The sequence below is a fragment of the Sturnira hondurensis genome, unplaced genomic scaffold (genome assembly GCF_014824575.4).
Source record: "Sturnira hondurensis isolate 20B ecotype Veracruz unplaced genomic scaffold, ASM1482457v3 Scaffold0008151, whole genome shotgun sequence".
In the NCBI taxonomy this organism is placed as follows: Eukaryota; Metazoa; Chordata; class Mammalia; order Chiroptera; family Phyllostomidae; genus Sturnira; species Sturnira hondurensis.
The window spans coordinates 392518-411507 of NW_028080782.1; the positions used below are offsets into that span (position 1 = coordinate 392518).

At 50.3% G+C, this 18990-nt stretch overlaps 2 protein-coding genes across 3 annotated transcripts in view; both read left to right on the top strand.

Annotated features, from left to right (window-relative positions):
- Window positions 1–1418: 1418 nt before the first annotated feature.
- LOC118992210 (zinc finger protein OZF-like) overlaps window positions 1419–18990 on the top strand; it is a 35489-nt gene continuing 17917 nt past the window's right edge. The window contains exons 1-2 of one of the 2 annotated variants that reach the window (XM_037053912.1): window positions 1419–1484; window positions 5518–5586. In XM_037053912.1, the coding sequence (XP_036909807.1) occupies window positions 5539–5586 (48 nt within the window). In that variant the 5' untranslated portion in view covers window positions 1419–1484; window positions 5518–5538. Of the gene's footprint in view, window positions 1485–5515; window positions 5587–10019; window positions 10163–18990 lie in introns of those variants that run through there. The other variant, XR_005067596.1, reaches the window with a different exon arrangement.
- Window positions 11978–16679, top strand: LOC118992204 (endothelial zinc finger protein induced by tumor necrosis factor alpha-like). Its single transcript, XM_037053902.1, has 2 exons — window positions 11978–12145; window positions 14020–16679. Exons 1-2 carry the CDS (start codon window positions 12112–12114, stop codon window positions 15819–15821), a joined length of 1836 nt encoding a protein of 611 aa, XP_036909797.1. The 5' UTR covers window positions 11978–12111; the 3' UTR covers window positions 15822–16679.

Consider the following 18990-nt stretch of genomic DNA (forward strand, 5'->3'; position numbering starts at 1 on the left):
GGGCAATGGCAAAGCGGTAGGTGGGGTGGCATTGCCTTGGTAACTGAGCTCCTGCGGAGCAACCTATGGTGGTGTGAGGTACCCTGCCCCGGGGCAATTGGCCAACTTGAGGAAGTAAAGCACTGAGCACCCACAATATTGGTAAGATAATTCAATAGTGGGAAAAGACCTCCTATCCACTTCTGGTACTTGATTGGGGGTGGGAACAGTGGAAGGAAGGCAGTTGCACCATACAGATCAGAATGGTGGGGGGTGGCGGGGTGACTAACCTGTCAGTCTAGTCTGGGTGAAAAACGCAACTAGTTGTGTGTAGACACATCCTCCCCTCCCAAGCACGCGGACCTCTGGGAAGTTAACTGGGCGAGCCGACTCTCTCACCTGAGGAAAGAATATAAACCAAGGGGAAGGAAGGGACGCTGTCTTGGCCACCTGGAGAACACACGAGCTGGTGAATTAGTGGGACCTTGTGGGAGCAGAATGGCAGACTTTGGCAGGCCCGGAGGTTTCTAGGAGGGAGCCCGAACCTGGACACTGTTCAAGACCAAGCTGAGGTGCCTGAGCATCTGCTCAGCAGTACCTGCGGTTCCCAAAGGATGATAATTTGAATGGGAGCAGCGCTGGACGCTGCCTTGTGTGCTGGTTTGGCTGAGGACGGCTGGGTTTTTCCTCGGGTTTTCCGGGGCGGGTGGGCTTTGAGACAAGAGTCTGCCACTCTCCCCGATCCTGCAGCACCTGAATGAAAAACCTCTTTTACTTTCTCGCCAGCGTTTGCCTTTGGAACTTACCTCTTGGGGGCGGCGGGCAGCAGAACCCCCTCTTTGGTTCTGGAACCAAACATGCCTAATAACATGCAACACTTGCGTGCCCAGAACTGGAGCTGGCACACAACGCTAAGGGCTAATACTTCTTTTTTGGTTACCATCATTCGTTTCCTTGCGTCTCCCCACGCTTTACGAATTTTCTGTAAGTCAGCACGAACTAGCGGGGTCCCTGGCTGGAGGAAGGAGGTCTGCAGAGGAGCAACGGCGCCTCTTCCAGCCTCCAGCCACGCCCCGCCTCTTCTGCGATTCCCCCTCCCCCTCCCCCCCCCGTCCCCCTCCCACCCACCCTGCACCCCTCTTCCCTTTCGTATCCATCCCCGGGCCGCATCCCTCACCTTCCTCTCCCCGATCCCCGGCGCCACCTAACACCTGATCCCCCACGAACCCCGCACTTGACCCCGACGGCGAGGAGGCCTCTGCGATAGGAAGCCGCTCGCCGCTCCCCGCCACCTCTCTCTCGGGTTCGGGTTCGGACCGCGGCGCAGGCTCTAAGGGGAGGCGGGAGCTGCTTTGGCGGCGGCAGAACTCGGGCTTCTGGGAAATGTAGTCCGTTGACTGCGCAGGCGCAGTGCGCCCCGGGGCCTAGTGGGCGGAGGGCGTTTTCCTCAGGCAGCCTGCGGAGGACAGGCCAGCGGGAGCCGGAGGAGACCGGCGTCGGACTAGGTAAGAAGCGTGCGCGCGTTGGCACGGGGCTGTGTGGTGGAAGGGGGTGCCTGAGGCTGCGTGTTCACTGGGCTGAGACTTTCGGGCCGTGTCTTTGAGTGTGCCTCCGTGTTTGTCACTGCGTGTGTCCGGGGGTCCTCCTGGGTCTCGCCTCTGCTCGTGTGTGTCCGCTTCCTGTCTTGGTCTGTGCGGGGTCCGTCCGCGTCCGCGCCGGTGTGCGTGTCTGTCCTCGGTTCCGTCCGCGGTGTCTCAGCCTGAAGGCGCCATCCGGGGGTCCACCTGGGTCTGCTCCCTTCCTGCACGCCTGTGTGTCCTGTGGGAGTGTGTCAGTGCGTGTGGGGTGCGTCTCTCCTGCCCGAGCCTCCCCCCGTCTGTGTGCACCTGGGCCCCTGTCTCTGGGCGTGGATGACGTGTGTGAGTGGGGACGTCGGGGGTGCCCTCCCAGAGCGTGGGGAACGCGGCGTCCTGGACAGGCAGCCTGGCGGAGCTGCCTCCCTGCGGGCCCCAGAGCCATCTCCCTCCCGCCCTCAGAGCCTCCCCTGGTCCCGGGAGGGCAGGACATGCGGGTGGGGGCAAGGAGTAGGGCTAAGGAAGAGGGTCAGAGACCCTGCCCCATGCTGACCCGGGTGGATTTGTTCCAGGAGGGCGTGTTGGGCGCTCACGGTATCGTTCTGGGCGTTTCATAGCCTGCTGGTAACTGAGGTAGGGACCCTCACCATCCCGATTTTGCAGGTGGGGAAACTGAGGCTGGGAGACTTTAAGTGAATCACACCCAGGTTCTGCGTTTCAGATCTCCCACACTAACCACCCCACAGATGGCAAATCTTTGTTTTCCCTTAGAAACAATGGACAGAAAAAAATGCCAGAAACCTTGGATGAAGGAGGAGTTACCACAGCAGCCGCCACACCTGGCGCTGCAGATACAGATTTTATGTCACTCTGGGTTCAGAGGTCACCAGCCCCCGCCCCCTTGCGCATGCCACTTCCTGGGCCACTGTGCCTTCGTGGCATCCTTTTAAATGTAGTAAAAATTAGAGTTGTGATTGCATTGCTGTAAGGACAATGCAAATCAGACTCAATATGATTCATGTTTTCTCTTCTAATATTAAAAAAATGATATTATCAAGGGCTCCTTACTGGTGTCAGGGGCTCTGGGCCCACTGTGCCTCCTGGGTAAGTTGACTCTGGGATCGTCCTGGTCCTGCAATAGGAGCCTGTGTTGTTGACCTTGTGGTTCAGAGATAGGAGACAGAAACTACAAGTCCACAAAGAGTACATTTGCAAAAATTCCATGTAAGGAGACATAAAGTCATTGTGTTAGCGAACAGAGGTCCAAGGGGGGCAATATTTGGCCCACCCAGGGATGCCAAAAACTTAAGAACAACAGGGCCCCTGCCACCCCCCACGGACGGTTTACTAATACCCTCTGGACCAGACCATCTACTGGGCTTGTCTGTCTGCCGCCACAGGAAAGACGTCTCTCAATGCCAGAGGCTTGTGAAAAGGAAAGGAAAGGTTTGTTTAAAGATACACAGACTTAAAGCAGTGACCCAATGTCCCCATTAAAATATCAAGGTTCTTTAGGATACCCACAGACACCCACAGTGCTCCCTTTTCCCCCTGCCCTAATTTGGGGTACCGCAACTCAGGAAAAGAGCACACATCCATGTTTCCAGGCCGCTGGCACCATCAACTGTGTTGCCACCCAGGCAAAATCTCCAATGAATCCAAAGTCACGGGGCACCTTCTCACAGTCCACTGGTAAGAGTTCTTTGTAGCCATTGAAAGGTTTTCTTAGGCTCCGCCGAGGAAGAGATGCCAACCAGCCACAAAGTTAGACAGTATAGAGCTTAATTGGGGTTTGCGCACCTGGGCCAGGTTTCCCGGCCTGCAGAGTGGGGGCTTAGGAAGTCGCGCCCAAGAAGGGAATGTGCCGGGGTTTTATTTTGGTTGGCTCTCTTCGTGGGAGCTGGGGACTGGTCCCCTTTGAACAAAGCGGCGATATATCATTGGTGGTTTTCCTCAGGCTCAGGTTGCTATGTGGATAAAGCCCGCCCTTCGGCTCTCTGGTTTGATGTCAGCCGTCTTTTCCGGGCTGTGGTTCAGCCGCCATTTTTCCTGGCCCGCCCATCCTGACACCCATTTTTCCAGGGAAAGTCTCTCCTGCTTCCCAGGCTGCTGGTGGCTAAAGGGAGCACCCCAAAGCTACATGGGCCTCTTCTGCCAAAGCTGCAGGGGTCTGCACTCTGCCAAAAGTGCGTGGCCCTCCCTGAAGGGCTGCCATGTCGGGGGTTTTAATCCCCGCCCCAGGCCTCCTTTGTAGCCTCATTTCCGACTCCTCCTACAATCGGCTACACTTGCCATCATTCCTGTATTACTCCAAGTTTACTGGGCTGCCATTGTGAGTCTGAGCAGGTGTCCCCATGTCCTGGAGCCAGTCAACTCCAAGCTCTCACGCAGGCGCTGTAACTTAGGGGACCTGCTCCTAGTTGTGTCAGGTGGAAGTCACTTCCATCCCCCTGGCTCAGAGCATGGCCACAGCTATTTAACGTATCTGTGCAGCCAGTTGAAGGTTATAGAGATGTTAAGTGACCATGCCAGAGGTTAGCTGCACAGCCTTTGCTGTACAAAACAGCTCTCAATGGTTCCTCTCCATTTGTCCCTTTCCCCAACTGACACCTATGGGGGCAGTAAGGCGTGAGGACATCTTATATGTCCTTCTAATATTTCCTGGACACCTCGAATTCTGGACCCCATTCCAAATCCCTTTTTTGGGGGGTCCCCTCTCTTGGCTGCACCTTGTTACAGCTGCACACAGGAATATAATGTAACTCCTGCTTCTGGGAGGCGACCTGGAATTTGAGGCTGGATGCCTGGCATTTATCCATATATACAGGTTTGGTTGGTTCGTTGGTAGGTTGGTGTTCGTTTCTAGGAACAGTGCTACAGTAAATATCATTTATATGTTTATTGATTTTAGAGAGGGAGGAAGAGAGAGAGACATTGATCAGTTGCCTCCCCCAGGAACCCCCAACTGAGGGTGGGGGAATGAAACGCACAACCTAGGTGTGCTCCATGACTTGGGATTGAACCTGACCTTTTGTGTTCTGGGCGATGATCCAACCAGTGGAGTCACATGGCTCCGGGCTTTCTACAGTGTCTGATCATTGAGACTCACAGTAACCCCAGAAGATCTGGGGGAGGCCCAGAAGGTGGGGGTGGTGCTACAGTGTCTTCTGGGTCCTGTGGCCAGCAGTCAGACCAAGGGTAGGGACAGAGGGTTCTGTTGCTCCAGACTGGGACTGGCAGTGTACACATGCATGTGGGGGGGGGGGGCGGTGGTTGTCAATGTGTGGGTGTGAGTGTGCACCAAGCAGGTGGACCTGGATGTACTCAGCCCAATCCTAATCCCAGCTCAGCTTCTTTGACATGTGGTTTATGTGTTTGGGACTCACTCTCCTCATCTGTGAAATGGGGTAAGTGGAAATAGCCTCTACCTTGGAGTGTGTCAGGAGGATTAAATTAGAGACTTTTGTCAAGTGCCTTGAATGCCATAGCTGTTAGGATGGGTGGGGTAGGACAAAATGGCAGCTGAACTACAGCCTGGAAAAGGCGGCTAACATCGAAAGGGCGGGCTTTATCTGCATAGCAACCGGAACCCGAGGAGAACCAATGATATATTGCCGCTTTGTTCAAAGGGGACCAATCCCCAGCTTCCACGAAGAGAGCCAACCAAAATAAAACCCGGCACATTCCCTTCTTGGGCGAGACTCCCTCAGCCCCCACTCTGCAGGCCAGGTGCGTGCGCAAACCCCAGTAAAGCTCTACACTGCCCAGCTTCGTGGCTGGTTGGCATTTCTTCCTCGGCGGAGCCTAAGAAAACCTTTCAATAACCCCCATGAGTTGGTTCATTATAAACATGTGTGCGTGTCCCGCTCTGCCTGTCTCCTAGTGGGTGTGTCTGCCTTGCATTGTGTGATGGGCCTCAACCTCATCTTTCACTGTGCCTTTCTCTTTCTCTCCCTGCACACAGCCTGCCTGTACCCTGGTCATCATGGGCACTGGAAGGATGGCCACCCAGCCGCTGACCACGAAGGCCCTGGTGAGTCATGCGACCCTCTCATGCCTCCTCCTTAGGATCAGACCCCTGGGCAAGAATTTCCCTGTGTTCCCCCTGAGCTCTCCTCAGGGCCCCAGCCCCCAGTCCGGTCTCCTGGGGCTGTGTTTACCGTGAGGAGGGAAGAGTACTGTACTGACCCTAGCTTTTGACAACTGCATGGGGTAGGGTAGCACGGTACTGACCTGCTGTACCCTCAGGCTTTTAGGAAACACTGGCAGGCACCTGGGAAGTGGCGACTTAAACATATTTCATCTAGTGTGAGAGAGGACCAGGGCCAGACGTGCGGAACCAGGGGCCTTCAGAAGGGGCAGATGGTACTACATGCCATGGAGAGACGGCAGGAGGACACCTCTGGGGAGGGGCCCATCAACGTTCCTGGCTGTTGTCCTGATGTTCTAGTGGGTGGGTATGCATGGCACTCTTCTCTGAATTTTCTTCTATGCAAGAAGAGCTTTTTAATAAAAATTATATATATGTCGGCCCTGGCTGGTGTAGCTCAGTGGATTGGGCGCGGGCCTGCAAACCAGAGGATCGCAGTTCGATTCCGTCAGGGCACATACCTGGATTGCAGGCCAGTTCCCGGCAGGGGACACACGATACATTGTGCGTCCTCGGCAGAGGCAACCATACATTGATAAGAAGAGAAAAAAAATTATATATATGTTACTCAGTTGGTTAGAGCATAATCTTGGTATGCCAAGTTTGTGGGTTCATTCCCGAGACAGGGCACATAGAAGAAGCAACCAATGAATTCATGACTAAGTAGAACAACATCTTTTTCTTTCTCTTTCTCTCTCAAAGCAGTAAGTTAAACATATATATATCAGGACATACATCTTTTTTTCTCTCACCAGAGGATATGTTCATTGAGTTTTAGACAAAGAGGTGGAGACAGAAAGAGAGAAACAACTATCAGTTGCCTCCCATAGGCACCCCAACCTGGGACTGCACCCTCATCCTTTGGTTGTACAGACAACACTCCAAACAACTGAGTTACCCGGCCAGGGCTGGACATTTCTATAAGTGGAATCACTCAACATGTGATTTTTGATCTGGCTGCTTTTGCTGCTTTTGCTGAGCATCATGTTTTTGATGTTCATCTGTCGTAGCAGTGTGCTTTTTCATGACACTATACTATTCCACTGTAAATCCACAGGTAAATCACTATTTACCTGTGGAATCACTATTCCACAGGTAAATCCCGTGTTTATGCATTTATCAGGTTGTATATGTTTGGGTTGTTTCCACATTTCCATTATTAGTAATGCTGTGAACTTTCATGTACAGTTTTCTGTTCCACCTTCCCAGTTCTTTTGAGTGTAGGGTCCTTTGTTAACAATATATTTATCTGTTTAAGGAACGATCTGACTGTTTTCAGATGTAACTGCACCATGATATCTCCATGTTGACCTTCTCTGTAATGGTTGCCCTGGTTTCCCCTTTTACAAACTTTGTTTAGGATTTTCCGATAGTTGTCTTTTCCGTGTGGCTGGAATTTGGGATTTCAGTTCTTTTTCTTAGTCTCTTTTAGTCTAATGACATTCTGATTCTTCTAAAAATAGAGCCTGCCCGGCCAGGTGGCTGAACTGGTCAGAGCGTTGTCCGGCACTCCGGAAGGTTGCAGTTTCCGTCCCCCAGTGGGGCATGTTCGTGAGGCAGTCGGATGGATGTCTGTCTGTCTCTGTCTCTATGTCTCTCTGCCTCTCTCTCTGACCCTGCCTTCCTCTCCCTCTGAAATCAATAAATATAGTCTTGGGTGAGGTTTAAAAAATATATAGATCCTGATTTCAACTCATTGGAACTGGGTGATATTTTTCTTGTGGCGAAGTGGTCTGTACCATTAGACAAGAATCCAAAACAGATGCAGTCCTAGAATGAGAGGCCTCAGTCATGTGCATGCAGAGCACTCAGAGGGCTTTGGAGCACTTCGAGGGAAACCCCATTTCCGGGAGAATCTCCCCAGCCTTCTGATGAAGGCTCCTCTGTGTCTTGCCTCCCACACCGTTGCTGTTCCATGTGGGCTCCCAGATGCCCAGGACCGTCTCTGGTTCTCAGCCAGTCCCGGGCTGGGCTTGCCGCATGGAGCCTGCTCGGTAAAAATGTCATTTAGTGAGTTCATTCAGGTGGGGCAGACATAGGGTAGACTTTCAGCAGGAGTTATATTTTAACAACTCGTATGAAAAAAGTACAAAAATAAAGGGGGGAGGAGGAACCTTTAGGAGGTGGTGGATGTGTTTTTGGCCTCAATGGTGTTGGTTCCAAAGCTTTGTACTTCCATATTTATCAAAAGTATACATGCAGCTTTTTTTTGAAGATTTTATTTATTTATTTATTTATCTTTAGAGAGGAAGGAGAGAGGGAGAGAAACATCCATGTATGGTTGCCTCTCGTGTGTCCCCTGCAGGGAACTGACCTGCAACCCAGGCATGTGCCCCGACTGGGAGTCGAACCTCGATCCTCTGGTTCACAGGCTTGTGCTCAATCCACTGAGCTACACCAGCCAGGGCCTACATGCAACTTTTAATATACCAATTATACTTCAATCAAGTGGTATTTTAAAAAAAAGAAATTACTGCGCTGGCAGGAGGCTTGGTTAAAACATCATCCTGTGCACCAAACGGTTGAGGGTTCGATTCCTGGCTCAGGGATTGTTCCAGAGGCAGTTGATTGATGTTTCTCTGTCACAGCAATGTTTATCTCTCTCCCTGTTTCTTTCTCTTAAATCAATAAACATATCTTTGGAAAATAAAGAAATTACTCCCTGGGTTTTCTCAAAGTACAAATGGGTCAAAGAACCAAATACTAATAATATAAAGTATTTATTAATGATGAGAAATATAGAAGATATATATGCAATGCTCAGTTAACCAAATGATGAAAACAGTAGTTGCCGTGTCCAAGAGCTTCCTGCAACCATGCACGATAAGGAATCGCGTGAGTGACCTCATTGAACCTTCTAAGAGCTACAGAGAGGGGTGTTGTTATTAGGAAGTCTATTGAACGAAGAGGCTCAAAAACGTTAAAACTTGTCCCAGGAAACACAGCCAAAGGGGTGGGGTGCAGAGCCAGGATTTCCTGATGGGCTCCCAAGCCCAGATCGTGAACCACTGACTGCCCTGTACTGCTCCCTCATCGCGTGGCGATGGCCCCAAGACAGAGGAGGCCAAGACCAGCCCAGAGTCCCCGGCAGGCACTCCCAACACAGGATTGACCAGCAGGTGTGTCCTCTAGGGAAGTGTGAGCTATGGTTCAAGGTCCACGACAGATAAGTTACTCTGATCAGGCCTTGGGGCTGCCGTAACAGGGCACCACAGACAGGAACCTATTTTCCCACAGTTCTGGGCCTGGAAGTCTGAGATCAGGCATGAGCAGGGCTCTGTGCCCTGGGAAGGCCAGGGAAGGCTCTGTTCTCAGAGTCTCTCCCAGCTTCTGCAGGCCTGTGGCTTGTGGCACCATATGCCCCATCCTTGTGTGGTGGCTCCCTGTGTGCATGTCTGTGTGTCCAGATTTCTTCTTTGTATATAAGGACTGATGTCCTGTTGTCTAGGTCATCTCCATTCTCCAGTGTGACCTCATCTTAACTCAGTAAACCTGTAATGACCCTCTTTCCAAATCAAGTCCCATCCCAAGGAGCTGGGGGTTAGCACTTCGACACAGCAACTCAGCATGAAACCAAACCGGTTACACGGGTTAGACTAAAACCTGGCCCAGAGCAACTTCCTAGTGAGTGACAGGTTTCATTGCTGCGGTGGTGACAACACTGTCATCATGTCATCTCGTCATCCAATATATGCTCAGCCATGTTCACTTCATGCACAGGATCATGGTGTCTGAGTCCTCAGTGTTTAGTCTGCCATTTAAGCCTCAGGTCTTGATCTACCTGCCCCCACCTGGGTTCCCCCAAAGCACCCAAGCCCCAACCATAGCTTCCAGCTTCCTGGACACTCCCTAGAACTACTGCTGCTCAGACACCTGCCACAATTGCATTGACCAGATTGTGGGTCCATAATGGGCTTTTCCATCTGACAGATGTGAGATGGTATCTCACTGACATTTTCATTTGCAGCTCTCTGATGATTAGTGACATTCAGTATTTTTTCATATGTTTGTTGGCCATCTGTAAGTCCTCTTTGGAGAAGTATCTGTTCAGGTCCTTTGCCCATTTTTGAATTTGGTTGTTTGTCTTGTCTTCCTGGTGAATAGCCGCTTAGTTTATTTGTCCCTCTGAGGACCATTGCAGTGAACTTAGGCACCAAGGACACTGAGTGGTCAGATTCTTCAGAGCTCTGTACCTTGTTGACACCAGATCAGATGTGTCCTGTGTGCCTCCTCTGATTGCCTTGACCCCTTTGGCCACATGTCCCGACCTCTGTGAGGAGGGCCCTGCAGTGAATGGTGGGTGCTTCCTCTTACAGGGGTTGGTGGCGTTCAGGGATGTGATCGTGGACTTCACCCAGGAGGAGTGGCGGCAGCTGAAGCCTGCGCAGAAGGACCTGTACAGGGACGTGATGATGGAGACCTACTGGAACCTGGTCTCGCTGGGTAAGGAAGTAGCTCTGCTGTGTTATTCACCCTCTGCCCATCATTTCACGGTGACACAGAAATAAAAAAGATGGACAGATCTGACATGTAGGATGTTCAAATTACTCAAAGCTAAAAATGAACTTGATAGGTGATGAAGTAGGTAAGAGTATTTACCTCATGTATAACAGAGGATTATAAATATATAAAGAGCTCTTAGGAATAAATGAGAAAAAGACCGAAGGAATGATAGAGAAATGGACCTTACTTAGCAGTGCAATTCACAGATACAGTAATATATGGAGTTATCTTTACAAAAGATTTATAAGCCTTACTAATGGTCGCAGAAGTACCACTTGATTCACAGAAATAACAGGTGTTGCCCATGAGGTACAGAGGAATGAAAAGGAATACTTGTCAGGGCCCTGTGTGGTTGCGAGTTTGATCCCCAGTTGGAGCGCATAGGGGAATCACATAGGGGAATCAATCGATTGATGTTTCTCTCTATCCGTGTTTCTCTCTTTCTCCCTGTTCCCCCCTCTTTCTCCCCACCCTTTTCCTCCCACTCTATTCCTGTGAGACATTTAAAAAATAAATATATAGCCCTGGCTGGTGTAGCTCAGTGGATTGACTGTACGCCTGCGAACCAAAGGATTGCGGTTCGATTCCCAGTCAGGGAACATACCTGGGTTGTAGGCCAGTTCCCAGCAGGGGACTCATGAGAGGCAACCATACATTGACATTTCTCTCCTTCTCTCCTTCCCTCCTTCCCTTCCTCTCTAAAAAAAATATACATACATATATATATATATATATATAAAACGTNAGCTCTGGGCCTGGAAGTCTGAGATCAGGCATGAGCAGGGCTCTGTGCCCTGGGAAGGCTCTGTTCTCAGTGTCTCTCCAGCTTCTGCAGGCCCTGTGGCTTGTGGCACCATATGCCCCATCCTTGTGTGGCGCCTCCCTGTGGGCAAGTCTGTGTGTCCAAATTTCTTCTTTGTATATAAGGACTGATGTCCTGTTGTCTAGGTCATCTCCATTCTCCAGTGTGACCTCATCTTAACTCAGTAAACCTGTAATGACCCTCTTTCCAAATCAAGTCCCATCCCAAGGAGCTGGGGGTTAGCACTTCGACACAGCAACTCAGCATGAAACCAAACCGGTTACACGGGTTAGACTAAAACCTGGCCCAGAGCAACTTCCTAGTGAGTGACAGGTTTCATTGCTGCGGTGGTGACAACACTGTCATCATGTCATCTCGTCATCCAATATATGCTCAGCCATGTTCACTTCATGCACAGGATCATGGTGTCTGAGTCCTCAGTGTTTAGTCTGCCATTTAAGCCTCAGGTCTTAATCTACCTGCCCCCACCTGGGTTCCCCCAAAGCACCCAAGCCCCAACCATAGCTTCCAGCTTCCTGGACACGCCCTAGAACTACTGCTGCTCAGACACCTGCCACAATTGCATTGACCAGATTGTGGGTCCACAATGGGCTTTTCCATCTGACAGATGTGAGATGGTATCTCACTGACATTTTCATTGCTCTCTGATGATTAGTGACATTCAGTACTTTTTCATATGTTTGTTGGCCATCTGTAAGTCCTCTTTGGAGAAGTATCTGTTCAGGTCCTTTGCCCTTTTTTGAATTTGGTTGTTTGTCTTGTCTTCCTGGTGAATAGCCCCTTAGTTTACTTGTCCCTCTGAGGACCATTGCAGTGAACTTAGGCACCAAGGACACTGAGTGGTCAGACTCTTCAGAGCTCTGTACCTTGTTGACACCAGATCAGATGTGTCCTGTGTGCCTCCCCTGATTGCCTTGACCCCTTTGGCCACATGTCCCAACCTCTGTGAGGAGGGCCCTGCAGTGAATGGTGTGCGCTTCCTCTTACAGGGGTTGGTGGCGTTCAGGGATGTGATCGTGGACTTCACCCAGGAGGAGTGGCGGCAGCTGAAGCCTGCGCAGAAGGACCTGTACAGGGACGTGATGATGGAGACCTACTGGAACCTGGTCTCGCTGGGTAAGGGGGCATCTCTGCCTCATTATTTACCATCTGCCTGTCACTTCAGGATGACACAAATAAAAAAGATGGACAGATCTGACATGTAGGATGTTCACATTACTCAAAGCTAAAAATGAACTTGATAGGTGATGAAGTAGGTAAGAGTATTTACCTCATGTATAACAGAGGATTATAAATATGTAAAGAGCTCTTAGGAATAAATGAGAAAAAGACCGAAGGAATGATAGAGAAATGGACCTTACTTAGCAGTGCAATTCACAGATATAGTAATACATGGAGTTATCTTTACAAAAGATTTATAAGCCTTACTAATGGTCAGAGAAGTACCACTTGATTCACAGAAATAACAGGTGTTGCCCATGAGGTACAGAGGAATGAAAGGGAATACTTGTCAGGGCCCTGTGTGGTTGCGAGTTTGATCCCCAGTTGGAGCGCATAGGGGAATCAATCGATTGATGTTTCTCTCTATCCGTGTTTCTCTCTTTCTCCCTGTTCCCCCCTCTTTCTCCCCACCCTTTTCCTCCCACTCTACTCCTGTGAGACATTTAAAAAATAAATATATAGCCCTGGCTGGTGTAGCTCAGTGGATTGACTGTACGCCTGCGAACCAAAGGATTGCGGTTCGATTCCCAGTCAGGGCACATGCCTGAGTTGCAGGCCAGTTCCCAGCAGGGGACGCATGAGAGGCAACCATACATTGATATTTCTCTCCTTCTCTCCTTCCCTCCTTCCCTTCCTCTCTAAAAAAAATATACATACATATATATATATATAAAACATCATCCTGTATCAAAGGTATAGACAAAGGGACTCTTCATTTTAGGAGCATTAAAGTTGGGACAACTCTTGGAACACAGTTTGGCATTATCAACCAAATTTCAAATGATTCCATTCTGGAATATATCCTTTAAATATTTCCCGATAAGTGTGCAGACCTTTTCATAGGAAGAAAAATCAAGGGAAATGCCCTTGATCCATTTAGGAGGAGTCAGTATAGACAAGACACTGAAATCTGAGCTTCCGTGGCTCGAGAGGGGTCTCAAACCCATGGGTGGGTTGTGGGGCCCGTGAGGGCTTAAATGGAGGAAGGGGGACAGCGTCTTACCACTCCCACTTTCATTCTTACCTCTGAGGAAGGAAGGTTCCATGTGGCTGGAACCTCACTTTTTAAATGAGATTTTTGTGTAAGATCTCACAGTTTTTAATACTGGCATGAACCCTAAGGTCCATGTGCAGTGTCTGGAACTCAGGACAGCCTCCCAAACCAGAAACAGAGATGGAAGAACCCACAGGAGATACGCAGGAGGGGATTAGAGTGGCTGTGGTCAGCAGGGCGGTCGGTACGAGTGTGCAAAGAGGAGGAGTCTGGAGCCAGCTGCCAGGGCCAGGCTGTTACTGTGCAGCGTAGGAAGCCTGGCGGTCTGGTGGGAAGACTGGGCAAGCGGCACATCCACGTGAGTCAGCTTTCACTTTATCGTCTGTAAGAAAAGTCACTGCTTATGGTAGACAGCTGGCTTGGGGGTGCATTTTGAGGCCTGGAAGTGAGGGTCTGGGTGCAGCGAACAGTCACTGGGCTTGTGGGAGCCTTTGATCCTTTTCGCCAAGCCTGCCTTCCTCCTCTTTCTCTCCATGGGCCTGTCTGCCCAGCTTTGGTCTCTGCTGGCCGCTGTTATGCCCACTTTCAAGGGGAGTCTCTCTCTCTGCTCACCTCCGTAAACCTCACTGTCTCAGGTCACTGCTACCCATCTCCACCTGTCCCCACGACAAACTGTCCTCTGCTTTCAGGCTGTGCTTTGTCGTATCTTGGGAAGGTCCTCTCTCCCAGCTGGTTAACTACCTGTGTGTTGTCATCTCTTTCCCCCTCCCCTCAGACTTGGAGACTAGACCTGTCTTGAAAGATACCGACCCACAGGGGAGCATCACAGAAAACAGACCACCTGTTGCCGTGGTGGTGGAAGGACCCACGAAGAATGGTTCCCAGAGTTGCCCCTGTGAAGGACTAGAAACACAAGTTGACCTAGTGGGGCCGCGACAGGGGAGCCCCGGGTCCTGTCTGGAGCCCTTGAACATGTCCCAGGCATTAGCCTCTGAATATCGTAAATTTAAGTCATTTGTCCATCAAAGCCCAATGCCAGCCCCTCCAAGGTTGGAAGGACCAAGAGGATCAGGGACTCGCGCATTCCCGGTGTGTGAGAAAAACTCAGGTACTTCAAGCCGCCATCCTCCCTCCAAATTCTGTGCCGGGAAGAAGCCCTATGAGTGCGGGGTCTGTGGTAAGGCCTTCAGCTGTAACTCGTCCCTGAGGAAGCATCAGCGAGTCCACACCGGGGAGAAGCCCTTCTCATGTGCCACGTGTGGGAAGCAGTTTACCCTTCGGTGGTGCCTCACCATCCATCAGCGCACGCACACTGGGGAGAAGCCGTACTCATGCGGGGACTGCGGCAAGGCCTTCAGCCAGAACAAGCACCTCATCCTGCACCACAGCACGCACACCGGGGAGAAGCCATATACATGCTGGGATTGCGGAAAGGCCTTCAGCGAGAACAGGGGCCTCATCCTGCACCAGAGAACGCACACCGGGGAGAAGCCGTACCCCTGCGGGGAGTGCGGAAAGGCGTTCAGCCAGAAATGGAACCTCATCCTGCACCAGAGGACGCACACTGGGGAGAAGCCTTATGTGTGTGGTGACTGTGGCAAGGCCTTCAGCCAGAAGAGGAGCCTCTTAGTGCATCAGAGGAGACACACTGGGGAGAAGCTGCACCTGTGCAGGGACTGCGGCAAAGACTTTAGCCGGAACGAGTACCTCATCCTGCACCAGAGAACGCACACCGGGGAGAAGCCTTACACCTGCGGGGAGTGCGGGAAGCCCTTCAGCCAGAACAGGCACCTCATCCTGCACCAGAGGACACACACTGGGGAGAAACCCTATGTGTGCAGTGCCTGTGGCAAAGCCTTCAGCCAGAACAGGAGCCTCATCGTACATCAAAGGACGCACACTGGGGAGAAGCCCTACAGATGCGGGGACTGCGGTAAGGCCTTCAGCCGGAACGAGTACCTCATTGCACACCAAAGGACACACACCGGGGAGAGGCCATTCCTGTGCAGGGACTGCGGAAAGGCCTTCGGCCAGAAGTGGACCCTCATCCTGCACCAGAGGACACACACCGGGGAGAAGCCGTACACATGCGAGGACTGTGGCAAGGCCTTCAGCCAGAACAAGCACCTCCTTGTGCACCAGAGGACTCATACCAGGGAGAAGGCCTCCGAAGGCTCCATCTGCCAGGTGCGGTTGGCAAGGCGCTCGTCCCTGGCGATGGGCCACGTCGGCCACATCATCGAGAAGCCCTGCAGGGTGGCCAGCGCCACAAGGCCTTCAGCCCAGGTGCCTACCTCAGCAAGCTCCAGCACATCCACGCCGCCAGGAAACCCTGCATGTGCAGCCAGTGGGGTGAGGTTTGTGTCAGGAACGTCTTGCTCACCCTCCACCAGAGGGTCCAGGTGTGGGAGAAGCCCTACAAGTGTGGGAAAACCTGCAGCCAGAACACCCGCCTCACACGGCCCTAAAGGAAGGTGCACACACAGTGAGGGGCACAATGACTCTGAATCCACATCCGATAGGCTGGTTCTGAGCACAAGTGCCAGTGCCAGAAATGACATTGGGGCCCATGGATAGGACTCAAGGCAAGTCTGGGCAGGACGGGTTTTGGAATGTGGGTGCTGGGCACAGGCTACTCCATGCACATGAGTTGTGTATCTGGATCTCCGTCTCCTGGATAGTGAAGGGGACTAGATGTAATGGAGAGGTGGACTCCGTGGGGACAGTCTCACTTTGTCACACATGCCTGGATCTAGTCCAAGGGTCAGGTTGTTGCCACCCTTGAGTTTCCTTGTTTTCCTCACACTCAGCTCCCAGTTTCCCTGTAACAGTAGAAGTTGCCAGGTGGTTCGTCAGGGGAAAAAATTTTTTTCTCAACATCATTGGGTTAATAGTAATAGCTTCAGATGCCGAAGTGTCTCCGTTTGCTAAATATCTTTAAAATAACAGTTTTAATTAAGGGATACCAATGTCATTTAAATATTCATCAGATGCAAAAGATAGTTACCTGCTTTCCCATACATTTGTGTGTCAGAGCTTCGGCGGAGGAGGCAGAAATACCCCCCGGGAACCCCAAGAACCCAGCAAGCCTTTGCCAAGTATGAGGCCGCCTGCCCCTCCCAGCCGTGGATTCCTGGCTTGGGAATGGTCAGACCAGGTGACAGGGCCCAGGCCCTCAGCAAGGAGATGGGGGAGGGGCTTCACCACCCTGGGCTGGCCGAAATTCTGAAAAGTGCCTTCAGTCAGGCAGGGGCGTTATCCAATCTATGGGTCACCCACAGCCTTAGTCATGCGTGGTGTGCTTACAATTTCATTATTGATAATAGAGATCTGTTACAAATAATAAGTACCAAATGATGATATTTTTTATCACCAAGAGTGGTGCTCTGTTTTTTTAAGATCTTATTTTTAGAGGGAGGGGAAGGGAGGGAGAAAGAGAAGGAGAGAAACATTGGTCTGTTGCCTCTGTGCCCCTAACCAGGGACCTGGCCCACAACCCAGGCGTGTTAACCCAAGGGATGAGTGGCTTCAGGTTAACAGTGACTCAGTCAACAAGTTTCTGAGCGCCTCCTCCCTTCCAGGCACTGTTCCAGGCACTAGTAGTCCAGCAGTGAGTGAACCACAGCCCCTTGTCTCACAGCCCCCACTGCTCATTTCTGAGTGAGGTGGAAAGTGAAGGGGACGGGTTGTTTCAGCTTTGGCACTCGGGGTGGCCTTCTCTCAGAAGGGGACATGGTATCGCAGCCCCAGTCCCCAAAGAGAAGGCAGCCACATAGATAGATACCTGGGGAGAGCACAGTGTCCTCTCAATCCAGGGCTCGGTGGAGCCATGCTTGGAAGAGAGGAAACATTGACAGCACTCAAGAATCTGTCTTAAAAGTTTGGATAAATACATTAGGATCTGTCTGGGTAAGAAATGGTGAGGGAGAGCTAAAGATACCAATAATGGAAGATGCTTTCAGAGACAGCATTACATGACAAACAATTCATAACAGTATCTACTGTGCACTTTCCTTTGTGTTTATAATTTTTCGAGGAAAAAATAAAACCAGTGTAATTTATTATATGGTAGCATACAAAAGCATAAGAGATGCAGAACACTGAAAAGTAGAAAGCTTACATATTTAATATTTTGTTTTTAAAATGGTGTTTTATTTTCTTGTGGGCAAAAATACTTGATGTTTACCCTCTCTTTTTAAAAGATTTTATTTACTTTTAGAGAGTGAGGAAAGGGGAGAGAGGGAAAGAAATACCAGTGTGTGGTTGCCTCTTGCACACCCCATACTCAGGGCCTGGCCCACAACCCAGGCATGTGCCCTGACTGGGAATCGAACTGGTGACTCTTTGGTTTGCAGCCCGTGCTCAATCCACTGAGCTACACCAGCCAAGGCTACCCTCTTTTTTTTAAAGATTTTATTTATTTTTAGTGAAAAGGAAAGGGAGAGAAACATCAACAATGTGTGAAAAATACATCAATTGCCGCACCCAGTCAGGGACCTGGCCAGCAAACCAGACGTGTGCCCTGACCGGGAGCTGAACCAGTGACCTTTGGGTTGCATGCCGGCACTCAATTCACTGAGCCTCACCAATCACGGCTACCCTCTTTTTTTTTTTTTTTTTTTATTAATCCTCACACAAGGCTATACTTACTGAGAGAGGAAGGGAGGGAGAGAAGAGATAGAAAGAAACTGATGTGACAAATGGCAGTCAGTTGCATCTTGCACATGCTCCAACACAGGACTGAACCCACAACCTAGGTGTGTGTCCTGACTGGGAGTCTATCCCTGCAATTTTTTGGTATACAGGAAGATGCTCCAACCAACTGAGCCACCTGGCCAAGTGTACAGTAAGGTGATCTTTTTTTTAAAATATTTATCTTTAGAGGGGAAGGGAAAGAGAGAGGAAGAGAAACATCAATGTATGGTCGCTTCTCGTGCATCCCCTGCTGGGAACTGGCCCCTGCAACCCAGGCATGTGGCCTGACTGGGAATCAAACCATGGTTGTTTGGTTCACAAGCCCACGCTCAATCCACTGAGCTACACCAGCCAGGGCTCATTACTTGATTCTTGTATGTGCCCTGACTGGGGATCGAACTTACAACCTTTAGGCATGTTGGGACAACATTAACTGAGCTTCCCGGCCACAGCTTAGTTTTTTTCTTTAAGATTTTAACTATTATATAGAACTGATACACATGTAAGCAGCCATGTTACATTTATGGCATACCATAGCAGGAAAAATTAGTTTGTACCTTGACATAAACCAAATAGAACAAGGCCACCGTGCATAGTCTTGGTCCCCAAATATTAAACGTTAAGCCTGTCCTGGAAGCCTATAATCCTTAGGGAAGAAAATCTCTGTCCTTTAGTTTTGCCATGCTGGGATTGGAAAATGTGTCATCAACTTTCTGGCTATGATAGTCATATAAAAAAATCACTAGGTTTTCATCGTGAACAAACAGATGCAACCTTGATCAACTCGGTAATCTGCTTTAACTTTTTTTTTTAATCCTCAACCAAGGATACTTTTTTTTTAGAGAAGGAAGGTGGGGAGAGAGAGAAACATAAACATCGATTCTCCACCTCCTCTATGTACCAGGAATAAAACCTTCAACCTAAGTACCTGCCCTGACTGGGAATTGATCCTTGAACCTTTTGATGTATGGGATGACATTCCAATCAATGAACCACACGGCCATGGCTACGTACATTCTTTCCTTTTATATATCTTGTGTTTTGAATCTGG

Coding starts and splice junctions, on each gene's coding strand:
- LOC118992204 (XM_037053902.1), top strand. CDS start 12,112: ATGATGGAGACCTACTGGAACCTGGTCTCGCTGG. Junction 12,146..14,019: donor CTGGAACCTGGTCTCGCTGG/GTAAGGGGGCAT, acceptor CCCTCCCCTCAG/ACTTGGAGACTAGACCTGTC.